Genomic DNA, 25,436 nt, shown 5'->3' on the forward strand with positions numbered 1-25,436 from the left:
TTACAGCAAATCTTTGGGAAGAATAGAGGAATGAATTAATTAATTTTAACCTAGCTTTAATATTACAATGGATCTACTTACAGAGTGCTTGCTTCCAGAAACGCTAAAAAGTTGCCCCAATATTTTAACTCAACACTAACTTTTTACAAAAAATGGCGCCAATCTCCTACAAATGTGATTGTGGCAAGCTGTCAATAGATGGCACTACTGGTTTTGAAATAAAAAACCTAAAAAAGCATCTTATCTTTATAGAATAATTATAATTTCTTTGTAATAAACTAATTTTAGACTAAATACACTAAAATAAATACACATTCAATTAATTATAATTAATTTACTTATTTTAACAAAGTTATGATTTAGTATCATGATAGCAACAATCAAAACAGTTCCTAATTTAAATAATTTAACATACGACCAAAGGATGATGGTAACGCCAATATTATTAAAACAGTGAATTAAAATTAAGTATTTATTATTTTGTGGTGTAATCCAACTTCCCTCCTTACATGCGAGCACAACCAATCATCGCACTCTTTTAAAGCACCCGCAACGTCCCTATTGGACGTAGTGACGCATATACGTCACACAGTCTGCATCGATCTTCCGTGAGGATCGGATCTAAATAACCGCCGGAGTGCCTTCACGAGGCCTCTAGACATTTCGTGTATAATTCGCAACCGCCGGAGAACCTTCACGAGGTTCTCTAGATATCTCAGGCATTGTGCTAGTGTAACCCCCTTCCCATTTGGTCGCGCTAACCGCCGCGTGTGTGTGTGTGTGTGTGTGTGGAGTGATGGACTGGACCTGGTCTGCCTGGCCCGAGCTGGAGGCCCCTTGACCGCGTGGTGCTGTGCCGCGTGCTTGCTTGGACGCTACTCCCTCAGACGAGGTATGTGCCGTGTGTTCCCATCTTTCCTTTTTTCGCTACACCACGAAGATTAAGTTTTACAGTCCGCTTTATATCAAAATTAATATATATTGGCGCGACCAGGTGAAATTGAAAAATCTTTAGAAATCAATATTATGAATTATTTGCGTGATTAAATTTAATGAAATTTAATCGCTATTAATAATCACTTAACAATGACGATCAACGGTCAATATTCCCGATGTCACTGCGACGACATCTATAACTTATACCTATGTCAGCATCAAAAAATATATAAAACGTAACATACATATTTCTAAGTGCCCCAATGAATCATTTCCAATTTGTTCCAGCACTCACTCAATTATCATTTAATATGTTAGCTTAATTACATTTATTTACATCATAACAGAAAATAATGAACATCTTTAAACATTTTATGGGTGACCGAAGTACTTTTACTTTCTGGGTTAATGTCCATTCCTGAAATTCAGTGTAATGAGGTTGATATTATGTAAACTGAATTCGCTTGTCATCATACTAAAACTCCAGCTATACAACAAGACAAAGCGATTATTTGTCAAAGCAAATTTTCAAAGTTTTTAACACAGTCACATCTTTGATCTGCTTTAATTTGATATTAAATAAAAGTTAGTTGCTATTGCCTTGGCGTCTTGTTAATAACTTTCAGAGATAATCAGGTTTGATGATTAGGTATTCTTAATGTCTGCATATCTTAGCAAATCTTTACTACTTATTAAAATGCTTTAAGCATTGGGTACATATGTTTAAGAATTCTTTCCTTAATAAAATTTATATCTATATATATAAAAATGTAACCCGTTTTCCTTGGTCACGGCATCGTGCATTTCACTAATTCTTTTTTTGTTGTATTTGTTATTATTAGGAGAAGGTTCTTACGGAAAAAAATATTAAGAAAATCTCTCAGAAATATTGGAAAATGTACATTTAATTTTGCATATTTTAAAAAAACGCGAGAAACAAATGTCAATGTCATTCACAGTCATAGATTATATTTATAAAAAGAGTTGAAATAGGGAGATGAAAGCGATGTAACCGAAGACCACGCGGGCGGAAAGCTAGTTGTTCATAAATTAATATTGTAATTAATTGTTGCATACATTTTTAATTAAACTACTACTAAAAATATGTCCATCACGTATTTGCATGTTAAAAACAGATGTAATGATTAATTAATATAAAAGTGTATTGGGGTATTTCTGATGTATACCTGCTAAATACACATGATTTGAATTTTTTTGGATATCACGTTGGTATCCACTAAGGTTGAACAAATAGACATAAGTTATATGAATTCCACAAAGAAAATCCTAGAAAGAATGCTTCAAAAGGATATAGGCGATAAAATATTTTACCGCTTCGTCTATTAAAACTGACGGATCTCATCAAATCATTGAGGGCAATAACTTTTATAACTGGCCCTTATGGTGCATACAATAAATCGCGCCATAAGCAAGGTATCCTATTATCATCTTTACCCACTGTACCAGTCGCCATTTTGAATTGCAATCGCTTTTTTCCTTCCTGACCCGTTTGGTCCCTTTCTTATCACATCCGTTACTTAATGTTACTGCTGTAGAAAATGCTTTAATGCTGTACATTATCTGGTAACCAAACTCATTGTTATTTTTATAGGTATAAATATTATTACACTTAATTTAAAAATGACAATATTTTATTACAATAACTAGTTCAAATAAAATAAATAAATACACTTTTTGTACGCAAATATTGTAAAATTTGATGAATTTTTAATGAACATAAATATATTTATATATTTCCTACGTCCAGTTATATACATACACGAATAAACCATTTTGTTTTTCGTTTTTATTTGTATGTTAACATAACTTTCGCATTGTGTGTAACAGCTTAACTGAAATTGGAAGCAATTCGTACCATTTTATTACGCTTAGCGTCATTCATTCCGTAGAGTAAATCTCTGAATACCATAAAATAATATTTATTGGACTTTTAATATATATCATATCAAACACTAATTAATAGTCTGAAAACATAGACTCGTTGATTGAAAGTATGATTAATTTATCATTCGGAAAATTTATTGTATGTCTATGGTTCAAATGCGTATTTATTAAAGTACACTATTTTTTTACCTATTTTTTAACAACTTTTTTCTTGGAAAATGTCTTAGGGAAGGCAATGCTGTTAATAATATAAGATAAAAAAGAAAAAAAAGTGTTTTATAACATTTACTATAAAAGTCAAGAAGTCAAGAAGTCTTAGAAGCAGACAGCGCATTCGTAGAAACACTACCTTTGCGAATGTTCATTGGCGGTGGTGATCGCTTACCATCAGGCGAACCATCAGTTCAGTTTCCCGGTATCCTTACTATGGACGTAGGCCATTTAGAATGCTAATTCTGTGACGTCCGTCTAGATGTTTACACATCTCAACCACTGAGTCACATGAGCAATTCTATAGGTATGTTATCATTTACGTAATGCTGCAATAAGTTTCAAAACAATTTTCTAACGCTGCATCAATCACACTGGAAAACTCTGACGTAGATAAATCACCTACATCACACAGATTTACTGCAATTTTACAAAGATTTCCCCGCTGTCTAAATAATTTGAAAATAACGTATAGGAAGGGTGCTGTGGGATAGGTCATTTGAAGAATATTGAATAAGCACTTAGGTAGATATTATTACTACCGACCAAAGAATTATGTTTTTGAATTGCGCAAAAATAAAAACAGGGTCATATCAGACAAAGTTAAAATTTTAATTATTAATATATAGTTGGAAAGGTACAAAAATTAGGTACAGTTTGTAATCCATATGTATTATAAAAGTAATTTTACTCTCAAATCTTTAAACACATTTTTATATATATATTCACAGATTCATCTATTTGTTTCAATTTCGTGAACGATTTTATTTTCTTCTCTAAACCGATGAAATAACCTAGAGTAGAAAATGATGTAGTTTCAATAGCTTTACGTTTGAATGCGATTTTTACGACCATAAAATGCATCTTTGGGTGCAGACTTAAGTGGGGCTTTTATATCTCATTTCATGTATATGTATTTACTAAATTGTGCCCGCGGCTTTGTTCGTGTGGAATAAGAACACTTACAAATGATTTAGTGACTGTCTATTCTTGTTTTATCCCAAGGGAGCTGTTAAGCAAGATAAAAAGTATTCTATGACCCAAGTCAGATAATACTCAGTCTGTATACCAAATTGCATTAAAATCCGTTCAGTAGTTTCAGTGTGATTGACGGACAAACAAACAAACTTGGACATTTATAATATTAGTGTGATAATGTGATTATACGTTCCCGAAAACAAAGCAGGTTCACAAATTGTCTGATTTTACTTTCATTCACACCCACATTGATAACTCCTTGGCATTTCTACTGATTGAAGTAATACTCTTTGTGTTTGATAGAAAAATGGTTGTAATTTGTTGCCATTTTAGAATTTGGAGTTGTACCTTCCTGGGGTGGTAGGTTGAACGTCGGTACCTTAAAGATTTATTTTCATTCACACTCATTCGATAATTTCACGGGTTTTCCACCGATTGAAGTAATACTTTTTGTGTTTGAAGTAATACTTTTTGTCTAAATATCCTATATATTTATTGATGACATTTAATCCCATTTAATAATGTGGAGTTGAAACTTCCTTATATACAGCGCATTGTTATGGAAAACGTACGACATATGTATGTGTAATAACTATTGTGTCACTTGCAAAATCCAATGAAGGTGGATCTATGTATCTGCTAGTACTCGCTATATACTGTAAACGAGTTTTCATATTGTACTAATCCTGACCCAAATGCTATTAAACTACGTGACATAGGCTACATTATGCATAATATGCATATATATTATATATAAAATATATTAGTCTCAAAACTCCTCCTTGTTCATACAATAATTGTCAAACTGCATATTCAGAAGAAAGTCAATTTACTAAATATATGAATAGAACGTTTTAGTAATAGAAGATGCATTTCATTATAAAATATGGAGAAATCGGTATCAATTCCAACAAATCCAGACGTAGATGGTATCAGTACAGACAGACACATTTATAACTTATTCGAGATAATCCCTGGAACCCAGTCCTTTGTCGTCTGAGTTATTGTCGGGTAAACTGTATGTAATTAACCTTATATATTCCAATTGTAGTGAAAGCGCAAATGGAATAGGATTTCTGTCTAACCAAACTACTTGTTTTGTGTAAATAACAAAGCTTAAGATTAGGATACGTATCTGTATCGTATCCATACATTGTTCCTGACGCTTGGTATAAATATTATCGTATCCGTAACCAAACTATTTCGAAACGGTTTTGCAGTTTGGTTTATGTGTGATAGTCGAGCACGCTTTTGCACGAATTGGGCCAGCTCGCACCGGGGAAGTACCACACCCCCGCAGAAAACCGGCGTAAAATAGAATACTGTGTTTCGTTCGGTGAGTGGGAGAGCCGGAGATCCATATCTTAAATCCTTACCCTTCCTAGTCCCTTCCCTTATACCTCTCGACAATCTTTTCTTAATCCCTTTCCAATTTAGAGTGGGCAATTGTTCATGGGTGGTGGTAGCGCTTACCATCAGGCGATCCACCTTTTACAATTAGGAAGCCTTCAATGAGTAACGTAGGCTTTATTTATTTATTTATTAACCTGTTCACAAAACCGGGAGGAGCTAGAACGAACGGCTAGTATAATAACAAAATAATTTATCAACAAGCAATTTAAATATTTATTTAAATTTCATTCAACAGCATCAGAATTCTACAATTTTGATTATGTCACAGTCCCATGATAAAGCAATGAAAGAAAAATATTATGAAGAATTGATTTCAATATAAAATGTTTCAAAGCAATTGAATCAATTTATTTATATCTCGTTAGTTACTATTTTCATTGTATTTCATAGCAGGAGAAGCGTTCTTGACTTCAATGTACAACTCGAATCTTCCCAGAAGCAACAATGTTTTTGCTTTTACTCCGGCCATTTATGAAGTCATGCTGCATTTATCAAATCTAAACAAAATAACAGTTAAAAGGTTAGCGTAAAACAAAATAAAATGTAGCCAACATGGGCCAACAAATACAGACATGGGCATATCAGTAAAAAAAAATATGAATCAGTTCAGTTTTCTACAACGTCACAAATTTTCAAACTTTGCCTATTTATAATGATATGATAAATACTTCGATTAATTTTTAAAAGATCTCTTTTAGAACGACTTCCAATTTAATCAAGATCATGTCATAACACGAACTAAACAACATCTTACTATTATAAAAAGTTAAGTATTCTCTTGTTGGTCGACTAATCATTTGAGTTACATGGAATGTCGACAGTATAAATTTTTAATATAATTCACAAGTCACATCTCAGACTCTTAGTAGTCTCTATGCACTTTCTACAGCATCTTATGCAGATACACTACAATTGATGTAAAATCTAATAATACTTTAGAGTAATGTGGTATGTGTAGTATTAGTCCGTGGTAATATATTGTCTGTGGTAAGAGTATCAGTGGGCTAGGTAAAAGACAAACAAAAGCTTTTTTTGTCACATTTTATTTACACAATATATTTATAAAACACGTAATTAAATTACAACAAATTAGCAAAGTGATACGTACCAGTCAAAACACCAATACATCCATGAGTACACATATTATAACATTTACACATTCAGATTTATTAAAGAATTTACATTAAGTAATATTGAGCTTGAGAAATACCACGAACTTCCTTAAATAAACTTATATAGAGGTACGTCTATTAAATAGACTAGGAATAAATGTTGTAGTTGACGTTGTTTATATAATAATTGTCTTGTATAATAATTAACCAAATCAGTACATAATATTATATCGTTACCATGGAACGTAACGTATAAATAATAAATACATGTCGTCGATGTTCGTACGAACATTATGCATCACATTTCTATCTGAACTATAATAATATTACTGCAACATTAAGAATGAAGAGAAATTACCTATACAACCTTTATTAAACATCTCCAACGAAATATTCCTAGTCTCATAATATTAATCGCACATTAGTGTGCTCGTAATAAAAGTGTGCTGTTGAAAGAAGATTGCGTCAATTAAATGAACATTTGCTTATCTAAATAACAAATATTTCAATACCTTATTACTAGAACGGTTTGTGTCCGTTATTTGATTTCGCTTAAAGTTTACTTTTGGGAACAAGACTGCGTCATCCATAGACCATTAAAAATCTTTTAACTTGGTCTGTTTGTAATCATACAAATATGTACGTCATATAATAGTAATCTCAATTAATTGAGAGGAAATCTTCAGGGCATAACGCTTATTAAAATAAAGAGGTAAAGTTGGTGAATTTTTGAACTGAATTCTAAAATTATTTTACCAATAGAATGTTACGTAATCTGTGAGCTTTATTTTATTTGGATTTTATCCCGGCTTAATCTGTGTGGATATATGACGAGAGTGTAAACTCTTAGCGAAGAATAACATATAACTTCTTACATTATAATATACACTTTTATAAAAATACTTTAACATTATTAATTGTATAACATCAAAAATACATTTAGATTGTTCAACCCCTCCGTATTTGTCGTGAAGAAATGGATTTGAAAGTCTTAAAGTGATAGTCATTTATGTTTATCTCATACAGGCACATTTCACACATACATAATATACACGCAAAGCAATGTTATGTACAACAACGCAGTTCTGGAATTATATAGAAACTTTCTTCGTGCAAGAAGTTTACATATTCTGTCCATTTATTTTATATTTATACCTATTTGTGGAATTATATCAATAAAGTGATGTTCACATCAAAACAAATGACAATATCATACATATCAAATGACACACTACAATACACTACTTGTATTGATTATCATGACATTGATAATATAAAGCCGAAACACATACATAACATGTTTTGTTTAATTTATATGACAATAGGGGGATTTATTTTTATCATGAAAGGAAGAACAAAGGGTGCGAGAATACAGTAACATACAACATCGTCACACGAATATCTTTCCATTACATACACATAATTACAGATTAGACATTCTTAAACTACTTTATACATCATATTTAAGACCCTATAAACAATAAAATAACGTATTTGTTCTTTATGAAAATATATATAAGTCCAAAAGCAAATTATTTTATTTCTAACTTGTGAAGAAATAAAAAAAATATGTAAAACACGTATTCAAATGCTTCATTCCTAACCTAAATTTTCCCGCGTAATGTCTTTTTCTGAAGTCTCACAAGACTTTAGTTGATAGTTTCCAGAAAAGTACTTGAAAAACTAATCTAGACTAGCTTCTTCTATAATGGAGAAAAGCGCGTCAGAACCTCGAGTACTCCACCGCCGATCAGCGGCCGCGCTTAGAGGAGGTACTCTCATTGTTCTGGTCTATCAAACGAAGTGTTCGGTGTACTTTCCACCTTTTTCAAGACTATTTTAAACGCGAATGTATGTTTTGGGGACACAGAAGCAGGTCTGGGAGTATCAGGGGATCGAGGGGGCGGATCTGGGGGCATTTCTGAACGAGTGCGAGAACGTCGAGGGGGATTTATTAAAGGTGCAGTCATTGGCTCCTTAGGTTGTGGCGATAAGCGGTTCGGAGACAGGCGACCTGGAGAAGGATCTGGGGTAGTAGGAGGTAGTGTTAATGGTGGAAGATTAGCACAAGGCGATCCGCGTGAACCACGACGCTCTTTTAATCCCATTGGAGGTGGTGACGAAGGTGGATCATCTTCAGCAGCTGCTACCACGACAACTGGCTCAGCTCTAGCTAATGGTGCTCTAAGTTCAGTGACTTCAGATGTAATAGACTTTCTGAAGTAGTTCAAGCCGTTTTCAATCTCTGCTAAAGCACGGCGTACAAATGGAAAACTCTCTGATATTTCTGAAGTAGATTTTCGTACTGGGAATTCAGTTTCACTGTCTCGTTTTCTTGGCTTACATCGTTCAAATGTAGGATCTCCAGACGCTGCAACTGTTTCTGAAACTTGTCTGGTAAGAGCTGCATGTTTAATTGAATCAGATTTTGATCTTGGTTCTCTCGTTTTTGGTGTTGGGGAGCGTCGATCGCCAAATTTCTTGCTGGCAGCGCGTTTGATAGACGAGAAGAGGCCAAGTTTCTCTGGTTTATCTTGTTGGGTAGATGTGGAAGGTCCAGGGGTAGGATCGGGCGCGGGACGGGGGACGTTCCCCTCGCGTTAGTTGTGCCGTGAGTCTGATGACGGTACATCGCTCGAGCCGGTGGAGGAGAGGGTGGTGTTGGAGCCGTAGGGGTCAAGAGAAGACTGTACGGACATAGAACGGCCGGCACGGCGCACTCGCGCGGGTGAAAGTTTGCCTGGATCTACGCTGGCCGGGTCTGCCTGCAACATTAGTGTTTTCAACATGCGATATGTTTTCTACTACGAATGTTAAAAGACACTGGATCTAATCTATTGTAAAAAAAGAACTTCAAAAATAATTTGTAATGAAATTAATATGATAAAGAATAATACGCACCTGATAAGCCAACGCATTCATGATAATCGAATACGGAACCAAGCCAAGAGGATGGACCTCTCGCATTAAAACGTTGGCGGGGATCTTATGGAATTGTATGTACTCGAGAAAATTTCCAATGACATCTTTTAACACCATGTTAGGGTTTGTGTCAAAATATTTCTTACTCCACATAAGAGCAGCCTGTAAATATTAAATTAAATATTAATAAAAAAGTATTCCTAGAATTGCTGCATTTATTGCAATGATTGTGATATTTTTATACATATCCATGAAAATATATTTTCAATGTATGAAGAACAACTAGTCATTTTATAGAAATGCTTTCTTACAATTGCAATGCAATTAGCATTATCCTCAAATTGTTTTCTTTTTTTGAATAAAGAAAATGTTAAAATATCCCCTTCTGAGGACTAGGCGGAGGTAAATAAAATAATTTTTTTTTATTTTCCGTCATTAAAAATATAAAGGCAATATAAAATTAATGAAAATACTATTTTGTATAACACTCAATTCATAGCTTGTAAACTAGTTTCAAAATATTTCACTTTCATTACCCACTATAACCATTCATTTTAAGTTATAATGGAGTGACCTTATGACAGGATTTCGTTTCGAGTCTATATACATATATGTAGTCTATACCGTTGAAAGACAAGTGCCTTGTAAAATAAAAATAAAATAATAAAAAAAATAAAAATCATTTTTATTTAGTTCTCACAACATTAGTACATAACAAAACTCAAAAATACATATAAGAGAAAGGATAACGTTGTGAGATACTGGTGCCTGAAGTAGACTACATAGAAGTCTGAGGTACAGGTCACCACCAAAATATGATATTGCACCATTTCTTAAAATAATACCGCCTGAGAAGACTTGAATCATACATTTTGTAACGATAATACCATTACTTACTTGAAATTTAGTAAATTCATCAGCCTTCAGTTCATCTCTAGCTAGTATCAATCTCACAACGTGTTGTGGCAAGAGGGTGAATGACCCCAAATTGAGCACTTCATTGCCATGTTCATCAACAAACTCCAGAACCTGAAAATATATAGAGATCTTATGTTCTTTTGATTTCACTTCAGCATACTACTTCAGCTTCACAGTTAGTATGGTCATATTATATACTTTTTTCCCAGCCCAGTGAATTTACTAAAATTCTTAGTACTGTATGTTTCTTGTATCAGATAAACTAATAACTCAATAGCACATTATCTCAATAGTCTCACAAGCGTGACCAAGGACACAAAATCCTTCCTACTAGTCCTACTTCCTACTAATATTATAAATGCGAAAGTTTGTAAGGATGTGTGTGTGCTTGTTACTCTTTCACGCAAAAACTGCTGAACCGATTGCAATGATATTTGGTGCGTAAATAGCTGGACAACTGGAATAACATATAGGCAACTTTTTATCCCGATATTCCTACGCGACACGGACTTATGCAGGTGAAACCGAGGGGCGCAGCTAGTATTATATAGTATGATAAAAACACTAAAACAAGTATGACATATTTGTTACCTTTTGCACTAAGGACTTAGTGCATTTGTATTGGATGTATCTCTCAGCAGACGCAAGGAGTGCGCAAACCGTGTCGACCGTGATGCAACACTGTACGAAACCTGCGCACGCGCGCCGTAATTCATCCAAGCCGTAGTAGTCAGCTGCATTCATCACACCTGAAAAATATGCTTAAAAGTTTTATCAAAGTTTTTTTCTGGTTCTGTTCATTAATAGGTATATTTATGAAGGAAAAACGTATTTTCTACAGGAATAAAATTTCTTAATCGCAAAAGGTTAATTCAAACTTTTTATTTCTATTTATAAAATCAAAGTCGCCTTAAAATTGTTAGAATAAGATAAGATTAAAAAATTGAAATCATAAAAATGGGATCAAATTGCTTCACCCGTCATACGTAATGAGGTTGTGTAGTGTTTGTTACACAAAAAAATGCAGTCGAATGAGAACCTACTTGGAAAACGGTTAAAAATTAAAATAATCGAATGGGACAGTACCAAATTGGTCCGTACATAGTATTATGTTATCTGTGGTCCGTACGAAAATAATCATTTAATAGAATACCTTATATTTTTTGTTTATTTCTACTTATAAATAACTTTTATTAAGCGTGGCAAGTCAAAGAGTATTTTTAAATTATGTATGCACAGCCTTAATGAAAATAAAAGATGCAAGAAAGATGAAAGGAATACATTAAAGGTCTACCCTTCGAAGCACGTAATAATGTTAGTGTAATTTAAAGTGCATTCTTGTAAATAAATACTGTAATAATAATGTCCTTATTGCACGAGGGTAAAGCCGCAGGCGGAAGCTAGTAGTACATATACCTATTATGCAATTAATGTACCTATTATGTACACAAATTTAATAAGATTTGTATCAATATTGTGACGTAAGCTTTGAAGAAATACTATCTTATACCTTTAAACGAGCAATTCTTGTATATATATATATATATAATTGGAATCTCGGAATCGGCTCCAACGATTTTCATGAAATTTAGTATATAGGGGTTTTCGGGGGCGATAAATCGATCTAGCTAGGAATTTTTTTTAGAAAATGTCATATTCGTGTTTTATTCGTGTTTTTTTTTCCTGACATCTATTGGTGAATAATAATACTATTTTGCTTCGTAGATAGCTGGACAACTGAAATAATGTCATATTCGTGTTTTTTTTTCCTGACATCTATTGGTGAATAATAATACTATTTTGCTTCGTAGATAGCTGGACAACTGAAATAACACATAGGCACTTTTTATACCGATATTCCTACGGGATACTGTTACGCAGCACGCTTACGCGGTTTCAACCGCGGGTCACAGCTAGTGAATGGTTTAAATTAATAAGCATTTATCCGTTAGTTAGGTTATTCGCATCTATATAGATAGATTCGCAGATATAAAGGTAGCAGATCAGAAGTTTTGGACTGGTTTTGTTGTCAATTTATATATATTTTTTAAAAGAAAGCCGAAAAGGGACTGGTTGGTCGACCGGATGCGAGCGATTACCAACATATATTTTGGAGATATTTTGAAGGAGTTGCTGGCTTTTTAAGGACGGGCAGGGTTTTTTTTTAATTCGGTCATATTCCTAAGAAGAAAAGGTAACGTTGGAAGACACAATCACAACAATATTATTGTTCCACAGCAGTAGTAGTGGCGGTGGAAAAAAAAAATGTTCACAAAAATTGTATACCTCAATAACTTCAGAATAATTATGAATCTGAAATTGTAGAAATTATTTACTTTTATCAAAGTCAAGATAAAATGAAAGAAACATTTTAACATTTAAATAACGCCCCGTGAGCAAAAAATCAACAAAGCGAAATGCTTATTAAACAAAGTAATTCAGTAATAGATATTAAATATTCTATTATTTTTCATCTTTCGAGTTCAATGTCAATATACGAGTACTCTTAATATTATACCTCTTAACTAAGATATCTTGATACGAGACTATTAATTAAAACTTTCTTTCGTTATCTAATATATAAAATTCTCGTGTCACAGTTTTCGTTGCCATACTCCTCCGAAACGGCTTGACCGATTTTGATGATATTTTTTGTGCTTATCCGGTATCTATGAGAATCGGCCAACATCTATTTTTCATACCCCTAAATGATAAGAGTAAGGCAGAACAGCGTTTTCCGGGTGCAGCTAGTCTTATATATAAAATTCTCGTGTCGCAATGTTCGTTACCTTACTCCTCCAAAACCGGTGGACCGATTCAAATAATATTTTGTGTGCATATTGGGTAGGTTTGAGATTTAGCCAACATCTATTATTATAACCCTAAGTGATAAGAATAAGACAGAACAGCGTTTGCCGGGTCAGCTAGTTGCATATATATTAGCAAAATATATATAGCTTACAAGGCGTTCTAACTTCACAAACACAAAGTTATTTGTTTTTGACATATTTTCTGATAAAAATTAATATGTAGTACGTATGCGGGAAGAAAAAAAGTAAATCTACTCAACAAAACATTCAGGCAATTAGCTATTAGAAGTTGTATATTAAAAAGTTACATAGAAAAAAGTCATACACTGTTGATTGAATAATAAATATTAATGTAATGAAAAGTTTACAATATTATGTCAATAAATAGCAAATTTTTTAAATCTATTTTCTGTTTTTTTAAGCTGTTGGACTGAAGAAAGGATTACTCTTCAAGTGTACAAGATTTAAAACAATGGAATCAATGTAAAACTATATAGGAGATTAGAAATTAACAGAGATTGCGGCGATTAATATTAAATCAAATTAGTTTAATGAATACTCTCAGAAACTGCCACTTTTGTTTATTGTCCTAGACGGAATTGAAAAAGTTTGACGACGTAAAGTTTGAAAGATATTTAGTCTTGTAATTTACAGAACGAAACGTGTTCTTGGCGTAAGTTTATTTGACAAAGAGAACTCCGCTTTGTGCATGTTTATAATACAATTAAATTGTGCACTAATGGAAAATTAATTGGTGTATCGTTCACAGAAAGTAGATTAAGGCTATCAAATAACATTACACTAGCTTTGTACCATCTTGCAGCAATTAACACTAATTGGGAATGTATGGAAATATCGAGTGTTCATTTTTAATAAGAAACATGGAAATATATCTAAAACTTAAAAATATTGTACTAATGTCACATAAAATATAAGATAAAAGATATGATATGATTTAATATTATATTTCATAATATACAATTGTTTTGATAGGAAAAAACCACACGTTTTAGATATAGGCTAATGGTCCGCCCGGCTCCTCGCGTGTTAAACATAGACTATACATACTATATATATAGCACTCAGGTGGAAGAATTTTTGAATTCGGTCCAGCAGTTGCTAAGATTAGCGTATTCAAAAAACTCATCAGAAGTATATTATTATGTACAGAAAATAGAAAATAAGCACTGCTGCAAGAAAATGCAATCGCAAACCTATTCTTTCACTAAAGCTGTGTACATTTCCACCTTTTCAATACTTCTTCAAATGCCAGCCAATTATCCGGCATTCCTAAAACACAATAATCCATATACTCGGATAAATAAATAATATATATATATATATATATATATATATATGGATTTTGTATGTGAGAGTCGAGCACGCTTCAGCCCGAATTGGCGAGCAGTACTACACCCCCAAGAAGACCGGCGTGAAATACCATTCTGCTGTGTTTCGTTCGGTGGGCGGGGGAGCTGGAGGCCCATATCCTCTTCCTTACCATTCCCAGTCCTTTCCTTTATTCCTCCCTTTAATCGGAACCTAATCCCGTTCCAATTCGCAGTCGGCAAACCATTTGAAGAGGCGTAAGGTCTGCATTCGACCTTACACCTCTCCAAATGTTCATGGGCGGTGGTAGCGCTTACCATCAGGCGACCCACCCTATTGCCGACTATGACATAAAAAAATAGAAATACAAATTGTTCCTATAGTACTCGGATAAATAATACCATCATTGCCAATAACACAACTTTGTCTATATATGTAAGTAAACACGTACGCGCAACGTCAATTAAAGCATGCATAAACTGTAATTGAATTTACCGCGAAAGCAACGCAAGTGAAGTAAATTCATTTAAACTGTAATCTGTTTAGTGTGCCTCTAGATATTCAATTATAAGTACTTCACTCGATATTAAAATAGATTAGTGACGGCAGATTGGATCGATCGGCCTCACGATTGAATTCTTTCACCCTCGATGGAATCTGGAACTTTTTGATTAAGATTTTTCAAGATTCGAGACTCGATTTCGTAAACGCTTTCAGCTGGGAACGAGGAATTACTTTTTTATATTTGCAATTAAAATGAATCACGATAAGATTAACTGTAGAACAGAGAAAAGATAACTTTTTAATTTTTTTATCAGATATTACGTAGATATTAAAGTTTTAATAATACTTCTTTCTTTTATGATTAATTCCTCTAATCCTTGAGATGACAAATTGATACAGAATATAGTTGTTCCTAAAATTAATAGCGGAATCCTTCATCTTGATTTAAAGAACCAGTCACTAGTAAAAGGCCTATTGAGACTAACACCAAAACGATTGAGTTTGGCTAGGTACCCAAAAATGCACGTGCTATCTAGACCCAAATCTAATTATGTACTTAAATCAATTTCTTACGAGGAGAAAAATGCATTATATGCATTATATAACATTATAAAAGGCTTGATAACCTAGGAAAGGTCGTAAAAATTTCGGCAAACCCGCGCTTCGTAATGCTATAATATTTTATGACATACGATCGTGATTGGTTTTCATACCCGAGCTTATGAAAGCAATTTTACTGTTGCAATATTCGATAACTTTCGTTAGATCATTATAAGATTTTTATTCATTTATGCTTCAGGTTTTAATAAGTCGCGACTGCGCTTTCGAACACGCGTATAAAATTTAAATATCATTTTCACATTTTTTATGCTGTAGCTGGCTACGGAGCTGGTTTGATTGATGGAAAGATATTTCTATCACCCATCCACATTCGCAGATATAACGCCTCTATAAAAAGATTTCAAGATTTTAAAAGGAAAGAGGATACATACAGGTTTTCCGGAGGGAATAATTCAGGGAATAGGAATAGTGACAAAAGGATATAGGCCGCTGGCTCTCATACTTACTGTACTAAATACAGTAGCACTTATATGTTACTATTTGACGTCGATCTTTTATTGGGCTGTTTTTTTATATCATAGTCGGCAATGGAGCTGGTGGGTCGCCTGATTGTAAGCGTCACCGCCCATGAACATTTGTTGAGGCGTAAGGTTACAGACCTTACGCCCCTGCAAATGAATTGCCGACTGCTAATTTGAAAAGGATTAGAAAAGGATTGAAGAGAGGAAAAAAGGAAACGACTGAGAAGGTTAAGGAAGAGGATATGGGCCTCCAGCTCCCCCACTTGCCGAACGAAACACAGTAGTATGCTATTTCACGTCGGTCTTTTGTGGGGGTGTGGTACGTTCCCAGCTTTGAGCTGGCCTAATATCTGCCAAAGTGTAGTCGATTCCCACAAAAAAAGTATTGTAGATGTTACTTATATATTACACACATGAACTACCCCGTAAAATATTGCTTCTATATAGCTATTGTTATAAAATCAAACATTTAAATCAAGTCACATATGAATTTACATGAATAAACATGACTGAACTGCTTCCGGTCAATGGGCAGTTACAAGCAATTTTGAATTTCAATTTAACGCACTGTTTATTTTGATAGAACCGCTGAGCATGTGTGAATGAACACAACTAATAAACGGAATTGTTTGCATTATATTCAAGCGGAATATGAATCATAATATAGGTGATGTTTATCATGAAAATTGTCGTAATAAACAATGCGTAATAGCGAGATTGAGAGTTAGACTATGGGATAATATTTGTAATTAGTCATTATTTACATAATTTAATACAATCCGTATTAAAGCTTTACATACGCGGTGTGGATATTCAACACGCACATAGTCGCCCGCATGAAACTTTCGTAAACTCGCTTCAATTTTCTTTGTTTTCAACAAATCACTTTTGTGAAAATATACAATAATGTTGTTTATTTTAAACACATTACGTAATACATTTAAGTAGACTATTAAAAATAATTCAATGAATTCTGAATATAAATAAGAAAAATAAATTAAGAAAAATCTAATGTTATATTTGTTGGCCTTAGTAAATAATATAATATAAAAATAGGTAAAAACCAAATTGAAACGGCTTTGTTGTTTTTATCGAAACAGAAAACAAAACAAAACAATCAACATAGGAATTTATTTTGTTTCCATCAAATTGGTTCCATAATCGATAATATTTTTCACCCTCTTAAAGCTTTTACATCGGAAATTGAATTTCGCCCGATTTTCGTTGGAATGACCGAATCAATTCTTCTTAAATCTTTCTGTTGGCACTGTCAAAAACAAGGATTGGAAATTAATCGATGTTTAACGTGGTGTAAAAAGAGATATCTAGCATGAGGATACTGGAAAGTATTAACAAATCCAGCTTTTATATTAAGAACAGAGACTTTAACTCTGCAATATCGATTACGAAATTAAAATGTAAAATTGATATTTTAAAACAGCAACTACGGAGTTTCTTGCCGGCTCTTCTCTGTAGAAACTGCCTTCCGAACCGGTGGTAAATGTTATAACTGTACGTAGGACCATACGAATTGAAAAGTCATGGTACAATAGTTGCTTGTTTCATTACAATATTATTAATTAATCTTTGTTATGTTTCCCTCCTTGTTTGTTCAATTTTAACGATATACAACTTACTACAAAAACTATCCCATAGTAAAAATAAACCTGGTCTACTTTATATGTTCGTATAACATTGTGAGTCAAAAAACTACGCAATATAGCTTGATGATAGAGAAAATGGTTCGCGCAGATAGCCGAGAAACAATTTTCTCGAAAACGTCGTCAGTATACACAAATAACTATACAAAACCTTCCTTACGTTACATTTGTTTGTTCACGTAAATTGACGAAAGCCGTGCTCCAGCGAACTTGATTTCTGATTGCAAATACAACTGCTTCATAACTTGTAATTGAATGTTTGCGCCCGACTGTTTCAGCGAAATAATAATGTTGGAATAACGAGATTGATCCTACGTAATTTAATTGGCAATGTCAAGCAACGTCCACAAGATAAGGAATAATCGATGTTGAAATCTTATTCAAATAAATATGGAGTTATTGGTTTTTGAGGGATGGGGGAGGTTTTGGTAGCGTACTATATAATATATCACTTCCTAGCCATAAATGACTATCATCAGACACAAAATGGTACCGTAAAACAACAAACACAATTTGCATTTATAATTTTAGGATTTTACAGCAAAAACCAATAGTAACAAAGTAAAAGACAATTCCAACGAGCAGAAATAATATTAACCGACTCCAAAATAGGAGGAGGTTCTTGAACCACTAAATTTTTACCGTTACTTAATTTATAAACAATAAATTAAGCATCTATTGTTAAAAAAAGTGTTAGTGATCATCATCAAATAATTTTCAACTGACTTACCAAGCAATGTTCTTGGCTGAAGGGTGACGCAGCCTGTATGGATGTATTCGATCAGCTGACGGAAGACATCTGGCTCAAACTCTTCGATGATCAGGGTCTGATGTTGTTGTGAGGATGGCTGATACGAGAAAGCATTAATAATTACTCGTACATATTTATGTAAACATATTTACAGATATACTGTTTCAATAGTTGAGAATGTTTTAGCTAGATAAGAAGTAATTCGTAATTCTTGTTCCATAAAATTTAATTTAATTCTCTGGCCCTTGGGTAGGTCTTTATTGAGCCTCGCTATGTTACCGAAACGCAACGTACCTACGTAAAATATCTAACGGTTTAATAATTATTTTTGTTAATATAACAAATTGTTCTCACACGGTTGAAGATTTCATAAATGTGGTATATTATATTATATTGGTAGTATTAAAATGTAAAGATACGAAATATCATATCTAGTGATAAGTATAATTTCTTTAGATTAAAAATATAAGTATCGAGCAATACACTTGAAGCTTAGCTAAAAACCAAAGTAAAAAAGTATTCAGTCCATACTCCACTTTTATCATTATATTATAAGTATTGAAATTAGACAAAATTACTAAAGCATTAGAACATTCAAGTGCTGTATGAAAAAAAAAAGAAATCATTAATCGATTGTTATAATAAAAGTATAATTCGAAGCAGCTGTGACCAAATCGTAAATTGTTAAACACCAATAGCATATTTGCAAATCGAAAAACTTTAAACTAACATAAAAAAAAATCATGCAGAAGTATAATAAAAATGACGTCATCTCCATATACTCATTGCTGTTGTAAATATAAAAAGTCTACGATGTGTAAAATTTAAAAACTGTACAGAATAAACACCGAAAAAATCATCGATCCAAAATCACCTACGACATCGTCAATTTTGATTTTACCTCTTGTATTGGTGCCAATTGTTGCGCGAAAGTTGATCTCTGCGGTGAACATAATATAAGTGTTAAAAACGCCTCTATAATACTTCATCAACCAATCACTACATTTGAATAACAGAAAAGACCTTTATACCGAATTATACTTATCTCAGAGCTGTAGAAAATACACAAAGGCCCACCAACTTGAAGATAAATTCAACGGATCAAATAATCTTAATACAGATAATAATATCGTACTGTACAACCGGCTAATAATTCTTTTGATCAAATGAATGAAGGATATTTAAAAAAAGTAAAGATGGTTTCGAGAGGTTATGACGTGTATGGCGTTTTAGTATCATTAATGTAGTTAGCACGTTATATGTTAAACTCACTATATAACAAGCTCGCACGAAACAGTGGTTCAGAATTGGATTACTGGTAGATACAAATCAATTACACGGTTGGAATAATTTTCACAATAATTCAGGTAGGTACAATCATCTACTAGATCTAATGGATGAATGATGATGGGCTTTGATGGTATTGATTTACCTGTTGAGCGGCGTTTTGCAGGTTCAGAAGGGGTTCGGAGGATCGCTTCAAGAAGAGACGTAGCTTGTTTTCGCGTGGTGCTGATTCTTTCTTTCTCTGTGGGCTTGGTGCTTGGTATAGCATTTTTTGGAATACCCTGTTAGAATTGTATAATGTCATTCAAGTGTATTGGTCATTTACGTTGATGTAACATATAATTATATGTTATAATATAATTGTCGAGAACAATTATGTAAGAATCGGGTGTAAATATTATGGTTATTATTTTCAACTGAAATCATTCTGGCATAAGCTATCAATACCGAAGTTACGCGTAACGTATATTTTACAAAGTCACTAAAATGTTCATCTGTAAGTACGACATATCCACCAGATTTAAAATAATAGAATAATCTAGCACTTCGATTGTACCCACATTTACTTCTAACCTTTTTATCTACTATACTGAGAAATTATAATCGATAATTTAATACAGATATAACTTGTTAACATGTTAAATAATTACAAGCACCAGCGTGTTAATTAAAACATTGTTGATCAAAACTTTGTAATATTTTAACTCTGATAATTTCGTGGTATGGGTTGAAATATTTCAAACAGTTAGGACTGAAATGTTTACAAAGCATTCTTGCGAAGTCTCTGAATCTCCATGAGACTTTAAAATCTGTTTTTCATCTGTAATTGGCTTGTACTTCAAGCTAGACAGTAATTTAAAATGCTATTTTTATCTGAAAACTAATGTAGTATGTAATTAGACTAAGATCTTTCAATATAAAATACTCGAGAATTTCTCTTCCATATTTTATTCATGCTTTTATGCTAGTAATAACGCATTGTACATCATTACGTCCATTAAATCTGCATTATCGAAGTCTTTCTTCATATTTTTCTTGCCTTTGAGAGACTGGAACGAACACTTTATAAGAAAATGCGATTGTAAAAGCTCTCAAGAGTCTGTGAAGAATACAAAGCTATGTGTAGAGCAAGAAATGTACATATCTAAAAATAGTAAATTCTAAAGATCTTTGATACCGGTTCATAGAAGAGTACATAGTTCTATTGATTAATTAAAATTGAGGCATTCAAAGTTTGATGTTTAGTTAATTCATTCACAAATATGAAAATAACAGTTTGAAAGTTAAACTGTTCCCCCTCTTATGATAAAACACTACCTTGGTCAGTAAGGTACCTAATTCCTATTTCTCTAAAGGGAGACTGGTTACTTTTAAAAATGTTCAACAACAAAAATTAAATATTTCAGTAAATTTCAATAGTAATACTCAAATATTATGTCACATTCCTTCATTTCCATGTTCATCTAAGCGTATACAAGAAACACACATAAGCTCACATATAGCGTATCAGTGTAACGTATTATGCTCGCAGAACCGTGAATTGATGGTATTATTCAAATCTCACCGGCTCCTGGCTGCTAATACTGCCTTAACAGCACACACCGGCTCTCTTGTGTCGCCCACTAAGAACGTGACGTCACACAGCTCCGGCATTGATGCGAGGAATTTCATATCTTCAGCCAATCCGGACTTATTCTCAAAGGTGCTGAGGTCGGGTTCTGCCTCCATTGCTGCTAGCGCTCCACTTCGCATTGACGCCTGGGGCAGAATTCAATTTAAGCTAAGCTTAATATTCCATACGTATCTTAAAAACTCCTTTTTGTCAATTATTTTATGTGTTATTTAATATATTGTGGATTCGATTTTTGTCCAGACAATGAAATATAATGTTATATTTATAGTTTCACATGAAATAAGACGTTAAAAAATTAATGATTTAAAATATTACGCATTCTAAGCTACAAAGAAGATAATGTCCATTGAAATCTATACAAAACTCAAAATGAAGAGAGATTATATAATTAAATCTCGAAATTGCATAGTATTTTTAGAATATGACACAAAGCGAGGAAAGATTACTCGGCTAGACTTTGCCTTTAGTGCAGTGCAGTAATTCAACGATAGACCTTTACTAACTCTCAGCGTCTTAAAAGATATCTCATTTTCTTGTTTCAAACAGAACAATAGTGCACATATAACATCGGAAATCGGAAATGTAAGAGGAAATAATTAGAAGGCCGCGATGAACTAATAACGCTTCCAGTAGGTATTATAAAATCTTTTAATGGAACTTCAGCATAAAATCTAAAAGGCATTAAAAAGTGTATTAAAAAGGTTTTCAGTTGAAATATTTCATTCTTTTCTTTTTTCAAGTAGGTCAGGTAGAAAATTGTTGAATCCTCATGATTGCCTACTGAAGTTTTATGAAATATTATACTACAATTTCAGAGCAATATATATTTTATTTTTTATGTTTTGAATATTAATTTTTTTGATAATTAGTTTTATTAAACCAAATGATTTTAGAGTATAATTAAATACATCTTTTATATTTGTATTAATTTTGCAAAAAAATTGTTAAATTATTTATTTCTGATTTTGAATATTTAAAACTTGTCATATAATCTAGTAATTTTGTATCTTGATACATACATACACGATGATGATATATAATAATTAATTGGCGAATATGTTTTTAAAAATCACCAAAATCAAACGATTAGAAATAAAAACACCCAAGTCTAACTTACTTCATCCAGACTAAAATGTCTTAATTTTGTTAAATCCATTTTTATCACTGCTTTTACTATTTTATAAATTACATAAAATGTGACACGACCGCCTCAGGCGAGCCACCAACAGCAACTGACTGAAAAGCTGGGAAACAGTTCTAGACTGCGTAAAATGTAAAAGCGCTGGTCTAAGTGGAACTGTTATAAAATTTATCAGCCATGTCTTGGTTTAATAATCGTATATCATATTTTAATGCAGCAAAATACTGTTCAGTTTTATACTTTTAGTTGCGGAAATTTTTGACCATAATTTTGTGTCATTCTTATTATGATTTTATTAGTTGGGTAACTTTGAGTATTTTTACTAGAATTTCAGACTTTAACCACATCAATCCATATTTTGTTGTCAATACGTTAAAAGTATAGTTTGTATGTATTATGATCGTAAACCGTTTATTTTAAAGAATATTTGAACTTGTTTTTTTTTTTATGTCATAGCGGGCAGCTGAGCTGGTGGTTCGCCTGATGGTAAGCGATCACCACCGCTCATAAACATTCGCAAAGGTAGTACCTCCGTGAATGCGCTGCCCGCTTTTATGGGGTAAGGGAAAAGGAAAGGATTAACGACTGGAAAGAAGGAATGGACTAGGACGGGTGAGGAAAAGGAAACGGGCCTCCGGCTCCCCCACTCACCGTACGAAACACAGTGGCATGCCACTATTTCACGCCGGTTTTCTGTGGGGGTGTGGTACTTCCCCGGTGCGAGCTGGCCCAATTCGTGCCGAAGCGTGCTCGACTCCCACAATAAAATGTTCAATAAAGTTCATTTAACCTATATACTATTGTATTAGTGTATATCATATTGGTGCTTCTAAACAATCACGATATTACCACTATAAAAAAGGCCATAATCCACACACTGTTGCATGTCGTCAAAGTTATGATTCATAGCCAGATTTCCGATGTTTACAGTCGAAATTTCTAGCAATTAAAAACAAACAAATTTAAAAATTTATATTTTCTTTGTCCAGACTAAGACAACACTAAGCCTATTCTCTATTATTCTCTCAAGTAATGACCCATCATTAACACCCCAAACTGATAAAAATAATGTCATAAATGTAATTATTCCGAAGGTCTACGATTGGCCATATCTTATAACTTGGACTACACAACAAGAAACAGTGTCCCCTTAAGACATCTTTTTATCTTATTTTCTTATAAGGGAAGTTTTGAGAAGAACGTTATTTACTTTATAAATAGATTTTTTCTATGTAATTATTAATCATATTGTTTATGTGAGCATGTTACAAATATTAATACACATAAAATTTCCTAAAAAAAGCGGCAAAAGCAAGTAAAGCAAGTATTAAAGGAAAATGAATTGTATTATTTTTAAAGAGTACTGTACAAAAATTCGTTAAAACGCATTGCACACATTTCGATACATTTGACACAAACATATAATTTTATATTTTTGGTTGTGATACTACTGGTGACAAACAGTTTTTAAATTCGCTACAAACATTACTATTCACGATTTTAGTATACCACTTTATACTATATATGTAATTTATTATTTTACTAATTTAGCATGTTTCATTTAAGATTAAGACAGATGTTCCGTAAACCTAGATATGATTCACAATTTCACCTTGGTCCTTGATATTACATAATTACATCAAAACCTATAATATTTCATTTCTATAGATTAAAAATATAAAGCAAGTATGATTAAATTTCTAAATAAAAACTAAAAACATTATAGAACCAATAAACAGTGAACAAGAGGTTCGAATACCAATAGAGGGAAATTCTATGAACGTTAAAAGAATATAATATAGTTACTTTCTTATAGCAAACGAGAGGAAAGCACGGCAAATATCAGACTTACAGCTCTTCAGACCTAAGTAGTCATTGCACTAAACTATGTACTTCAAAGCCATAAATATATTTTTACCACACAAATAAAGACATTTTTAAATCTTCATTGATGGGTATAAAGTTGTGTGTTTCATTATTCCTAATATAAATAATCCTCTCAAAATAACCTGAACATTTAAAATAGTGTACTTTAATATGAAAACCTTAAGTTTTAAAATCAAATTGCAAATAATAATTAAGATAATTTGAAATGTACCAGAAGGAACCCGATATTAATATTTATTTAAATTTGATCTAAGAAGTCCAACTTGTGTTATTATTAGCTCTGTTCTCAAAACATAGCCGCCCACAGAAACTTGCAATTGCGTAGGATATCGTGTTTTTATCCTGAATATAGTCTAGCAAAATTTCTGTACCTGTGTTATTTTTAAATAACAACGCTATTTACGGTCACGTTTGCATACGGTTTACATTTCCTTTTCGTCTGTCTGAAAGATTTTGTCTCGTTTTGTGCAAGTTTGTATTATAGGTATTAAGTTTTTAAATGTCTTCGGCCCAGAGTTTTAATTCTACCATCTTGATCTTTAACCACATGGCCATCGGATAAAAAGATGTATCTTCCTCTGTACGAAAGAAAAAAAAAACAGAATTACATGCACTGCCTGAAGTTTAGCGATTTGGCGATTTCTATAGGTTCCATTAACAATAGTTATATGTGTAAATTTCATCGAAAAAGGTAATCTACCCTAACCCTGTCATTCAATCACCCGCAACCACATCATTGTAGGCGACATGACCCGACGATCGAGTGTATATTAAAGCATATTTTTTGTAGAATAACTTACCCTAACCTTAGTAGGTTAGTCTATTCTTCAGAGGTTTTAATAACTTTACATAAAAAATTACGTATATTTCAAATTGCACGCAATCCTATTAATATTATAAATGCGAAAGTTTGTATGGATGTATGGATGTTTGTTACTCTTTCACGTAAAAACTACT

The 25,436-nt window shown here is 32.9% G+C and overlaps 1 protein-coding gene across 4 annotated transcripts in view; it reads right to left on the minus strand.

The window, feature by feature from the left end:
- Window positions 1-9,122: 9,122 nt before the first annotated feature.
- Window positions 9,123-25,436, minus strand: part of LOC119830743 (serine-enriched protein) — a 19,085-nt gene continuing 2,771 nt past the window's right edge. The window contains exons 1-9 of one of the 4 annotated variants that reach the window (XM_038353866.1): window positions 22,569-22,607; window positions 21,383-21,576; window positions 19,964-20,099; window positions 19,433-19,471; window positions 18,511-18,628; window positions 10,986-11,143; window positions 10,374-10,505; window positions 9,456-9,638; window positions 9,123-9,319 (exon numbers count right to left, since the gene is read on the minus strand). In XM_038353866.1, the coding sequence (XP_038209794.1) occupies window positions 9,155-9,319; window positions 9,456-9,638; window positions 10,374-10,505; window positions 10,986-11,143; window positions 18,511-18,628; window positions 19,433-19,471; window positions 19,964-20,099; window positions 21,383-21,576; window positions 22,569-22,607 (1,164 nt within the window). In that variant the 3' untranslated portion in view covers window positions 9,123-9,154. Of the gene's footprint in view, window positions 9,320-9,455; window positions 9,639-10,373; window positions 10,506-10,985; window positions 11,144-18,510; window positions 18,629-19,432; window positions 19,472-19,963; window positions 20,100-21,382; window positions 21,577-22,568; window positions 22,686-25,436 lie in introns of those variants that run through there. The other 3 variants (XM_038353869.1, XM_038353868.1, XM_038353867.1) reach the window with 3 other exon arrangements.

The sequence above is a fragment of the Zerene cesonia genome, chromosome 12 (assembly GCF_012273895.1).
Source record: "Zerene cesonia ecotype Mississippi chromosome 12, Zerene_cesonia_1.1, whole genome shotgun sequence".
NCBI lineage: Eukaryota > Metazoa > Arthropoda > Insecta > Lepidoptera > Pieridae > Zerene > Zerene cesonia.